General features: G+C 45.9%; 1 protein-coding gene across 1 annotated transcript; it reads left to right on the forward strand.

The window, feature by feature from the left end:
- The first annotated feature begins 212 nt into the window (after positions 1 to 212).
- On the forward strand, positions 213 to 2,147 carry LOC135427655 (titin). The gene is made up of 2 exons (XM_064681227.1): positions 213 to 744; positions 810 to 2,147. Exons 1-2 carry the CDS (start codon positions 360 to 362, stop codon positions 1,898 to 1,900), a joined length of 1,476 nt encoding a protein of 491 aa, XP_064537297.1. The 5' UTR covers positions 213 to 359; the 3' UTR covers positions 1,901 to 2,147.
- Positions 2,148 to 4,844: the final 2,697 nt, after the last annotated feature.

Genomic DNA, 4,844 nt, shown 5'->3' on the forward strand with positions numbered 1-4,844 from the left:
TTATTGTGCAAATACTCGTAAATGTCAGTTAGAGGAAAATGCTCGACAATGGATACCAATTTCCAGCTAGGCAAATTATTTGTTTAGTCTGGCAAATAAACATACAAGCCACCAACTAAAAGGAGCTTGTCCCACGTTACATATTGAATCGTTTTTCGGAGTTTGAGAAACTGTACCGGAATGGCAATAACTTGTGAGCAGGCTAGAGGATAGCTGTCAGACAAGAGCTGTTATGTGTAAATACTCGTATATTATTATCGAAGCAGTCAACAGACCGTAGCTTTCCGACTTTCGTATTATATTGCTTAGCTTCCGCCCCAGTTAAGTATCGATAGAGCGTGATTATCCTTTTAGCCAGGATGCACAACTTGATCAAGAGTCGCGCCGTTTTTGAGATATTGAAGAAGCCGCTGCCCGAGCTGCTGCGTTTCTACAGAGAAAACGAGAGCGAAAGCGAATGCGAGGAAACTGCCGGAGACACTGCAGATGCCGCAACTCCAACGCCAATTCCAACTGCAGCGGCAGCAGCAGAAGCAGCTGCTGAGGCAGCCAAGCTCAATGTGAACGCGAGCGTGTTTGTGCCGCGCTCCAAGGACGCCAGCGTCGAGGCCGAGGACGTGCGTCTTGGCGAACTGAAGCGCCACTTCGAGGCTTTGGATGTGCGCAAGCCGGCGCAGCCGAAGCTGATGCTGCCCTGGAAGGGCTTTCCCAAGCCGATACCCGCCGACCGACCCAGCAAAGCGCGTAAGTATTGCGAGTAGCAACTCCTCCTGCCCCCCAATCGCTTCCATTTCGCAACACATCTCCAGCTTCGGCCCAGAGCAAAGATCTGAGGGTTGCAGTCATTGGGGATGAGACAAAAAGCGAGTCGCGTCTGAAACGCGCTCAGCCGGACAAGGAGTCGTCCTCGCCGCCGGCCAGCCGCAAGAAGCCGGTCAAGGAGCGTTCGGTTATAAAGTCCGCTGTGCCGGACGAGAAGCGGCGCGAGCAGGAGCGCAAGGTGGCCCTGGAAGCGCTAAAGCTCGTCGAGCAGCGACGCATGCGAGAGACCTTGGATCAGCCACAGATCATAGTGCATCTGACACGTTCGCCCGTGGACTTTACGCCGGAGGAGCGCGTGCGCGTGAATCGGCTGCGCATCATCAAGCGCGAGCACATCGAGAGCGTGCTGCGCGAGATGCGCGACGAGCTAGAGCTGAAGCAGCAAAAGGCTGACGGCGTGCAGCCATCCAGTCGCTACATATGCCTGCAACGCGCCGCCAAGCCCGACACCCAGGCCACGCCCCAGCCGGAGCAGCAGCAGCAGCAGCTGCAGCAGCCGCCGCCGCCGCCGCCGGCTAGCTCGACACCCAAGCGTTATATACCAACCGTGAAGCAGTGGGACGAGCGCTGCAAGGCCAAGGCCAACGAGGCGGCGGCCGGCGCCAACAAGGAGAACAACAACATGGCCGGCGGCAGGACTCTGATCAAGCTCGAAGAGAACGCGCCATCGCAGCGCGGAGCCATGGGCCCCTTCAGCCAGGGCAACATCATGCACACAGCCACAGCCGTCGGGCAGAGCAAGCCGCAGCAGCAGCAGGGCGGCGCCAAGGATCGCGAGCTCTTTGTGCCGCGCTATTGGCCACCGGCTCCGCTGGTGGCCAGGGGCGAGAGGCGTCGCGGCAATCTGACCCACGCCCGCAATATAACGCGCGCCTTTGCTAATTGCGGCCTGCTGCCAACTCCGTCTCCGGCTTGGGAGGCGACCGCCAAGGAGGACTACGAGATGCCGGAGGGGGCGAAGAAATCTGTGAAACGCTACGGAATGGAGGAGCTGCTTCAACTGGAGCCACAACCACACGAACTGGAGAAGCCCCACATCGCTGAGGCTCTGCAAAAGCTCGGATTCATATGCGAATAATTGCAGCTGCTCAGCCAAAATAACTTTTGGCTCTGTCCGTGCATTTGTCCGTGTTTAGTTCTTTGTGTATTCAGTTAGTTTGTTCTTGTTCATGTTTTTTCTCCTTTCAACCAGTTGCATTTCCTGCTGTTCAACGTTGAGAGCTCTTTGTCTCGCCGAAATACGAGCTATACCATTTATATTGAGCAACTCTGGATTTGCAACTCAATTATTATTAATAATAAAGTCTATCTGCAGCAAACTAAAATTTCAAATGCCTTGACCGAATTGCAACTCATTATTGAGCTTAAAAAATTAAGCTGAAATGTTATAAACCAATCTGGTCGAAGGCCACAATTTCAGCGGGGAACTTTGAACCCAATTATCTGCTCTAAAAGCAGCCGAAACTGAACCAAACCATATTCTAATAAAAATGTTGGATCACAACTCTCTTTGATATGAATTCTTTAAAGCGAATATAAAAACAACATTCTTTTTTTTAATATTTAGCATAAATAAATTACCAAAAAACTCTTGGTAATTACTATGAGTTTTCCTCGAATAACATATATTTTTATAAAATATGCTTCTGAGGGATTCCTTTATCGCAAAGTCAAAAACTAGCTAATATTTCAAATGTCTTGGCAGAAATGTAACACATTTTTGAGCCCTGTATAAAATGTACAAAGCGTATAAATTATTAAACAAATTATAAATCAATCAGAAACGATATAAACAAATCTGGTTGAAAGCCGGAATATCAGTTTTTTTTACAACGAGGGGACTTTGAAAAAAATTATCTGCTCAAAACAGATGTCTGCAAAGCAAAAAGTTGATTAGTTCGAAAATATCTGATATAAATATCAATTAAAGATAAAAACTATATCCTTTTTTCAATATATAACATACCAAAATTATAAGAAAATTAATTAAGAATAATCGAAAAACCATTTTTTTTTTTACTCTGAGATTTTCTCAGCAATATATTTACTATATCTAACAAAATCTAAATAAATTTTGCGTCCGCGGATTCCTTTAATGTAAAGGCAACTGTGCAGCTGTCTAATCGCAAAGTCAAAATATTCGGTAAAATTTCAAAAATCGTGTCAGAAATGCAACTCACATTTGAGCCTCTTTTAATGTATGTAGATCGAAGAAAATTATAAATCTAGCAGAAACGATGCAAACAAATCTAATTGAAGGCAAACTTTGAACCAAATTATCTGCTCAAAAAGCTGCCGAACCTAAGCCAAAGCATTTATTTTCTTTGCAATATAGATATTTCATATAATAATGACTATAATAAATTATGGGCCAGCCATCTGTCTAATCGCAAAGTCTCAAAACTCGCTTCGGGCTGAAGCGTCACTCACTTGTCGCTACCAACAGGATGTGTGCATTTGCTGGTATTTTCTTTAAAAAGGTTTCATTAAATTGATGTCGACCCGTTGATGCATCTGAGCTACTCAGCAGCCAGCTGACGGAAGCGGAAATGGCAGCGGGTGGCGAGGGGTCGCGTGGCGGCAAGGGTTCGCTACAGTGAAGCCATAACTTAAAAGGCGCCCGGCAGTGCATCCTCGTGGATGGCCAACAATTAACAGCATAAATTTAAATATGCAATTAACGAAACAGCTTGAGGCTGCAAAAGAAAAATCAAATAAAAGGCAACAGCAGCAGCTACTACAACGGACGTAACTATGAGTAAAGAATGCTCGACCAGAAGATACCCATTAACATACTGCATTAATTTAAATAAATTTCAATATGCAATTAACGAAACAGCTTGAGGCTGCAAAAGAAAAATCAAATAAAAGGCAACAGCAGCAGCTACTGCAACGGACGCAACTACGACCACTTTGAGTGAAGTAAGCTCGACAACCAGATACCCATTAAATATTCACTAATTCAATTTGTGAACAAGTGGAAATAGGTAAATGGGTTCGATTAAGCTCCACAGCTCCACATTGTCAAGCGACATGTTTTTCGTTCTGTTACAAAGTGTTGCTTGTTTTGCATATACCCTCCATTGTTGTCTTGTCTATAGGGCATACAAATGTTTGCACTGGCTGTAGCAGTGGCGACAATGAAAGCCAAAGGTCATTTTAACACATGCACAACCACACACACGCACACACACGCAGAGTAATGTATTTGATTGTTTGTGTTTTCGATTTTTTAAAAAACGCACAACAAACAACGTTGGAAAAAAAAAACACACACACACACAATTTTACGCTTTATTTACGCGATGGCCAGCAACAATACTCTGGTCATGTGATACGCTGGCCAGCCCCACTAGCAACACCCACCAGCAACATGCAACACCAACACCCAACACCCAACACCAGCAACAACTGTAGCACATGTCAATATTTTAACGCTCAGCCACAGGGGAAGCCTGGCTGCTGCCACATTCACTCTCGTGCCGCTCGCCTTTCGTTTGTGGCAATTGGAGTCGTGGCGTTATTGATGTGTAAAGTGGACGCCGTTGTTTAATAAAATTAAAACACAAATTTAATATCGCCTCCTGCTGGGCCCTGATTTCGCGCGTTAATAACAGCAACAACAACAGCAGCAACAGCGGCGACAATAATGGTGAAAATAAAAAATAATATTAATATGGCCAAGCAATGCATGCGAAATTGTTGACAGGCAGCCGTCTGTCTGCCCAGTCCTGGCTGCAAATTATGTTTTACCGCCATGAAGTCAAAGTGCAACTGTCAACTGGCTCATTATCAGTGGGTAGTTAAGCCGCACAGTTAGTTAATGTGGCCTCGAATACGCTTCTTGGGTTTTACGACCAGCAGCTGGCAGCCGCAAAGACTCAAAGCAAACGATCAACTTTTCATCGTGCCGCTTCCCCGCCTGGAACTGCTTTGGCTGGCTCCTGAAGCTTGCACGCTTCCTTTCTATAATCATAACATGGCAATTTTATTCAATTTCCTGCCTTTTGTGTGTGCCACAG

The sequence above is a fragment of the Drosophila montana genome, unplaced genomic scaffold (assembly GCF_035044405.1).
Source record: "Drosophila montana isolate Dmon_TW-CO22-7 unplaced genomic scaffold, ASM3504440v1 contig_2192_1, whole genome shotgun sequence".
Taxonomy (NCBI): Eukaryota; Metazoa; Arthropoda; class Insecta; order Diptera; family Drosophilidae; genus Drosophila; species Drosophila montana.

Excerpts from the sequence above, each read along its gene's own strand:
- LOC135427655 (XM_064681227.1), top strand. The coding sequence starts at position 360 with ATGCACAACTTGATCAAGAGTCGCGCCGTTTTTGAGATATTGAAGAAG. Across the intron at positions 745-809 it reads CGACCGACCCAGCAAAGCGC|CTTCGGCCCAGAGCAAAGAT; the intron begins GTAAGTATTGCG and ends ACACATCTCCAG.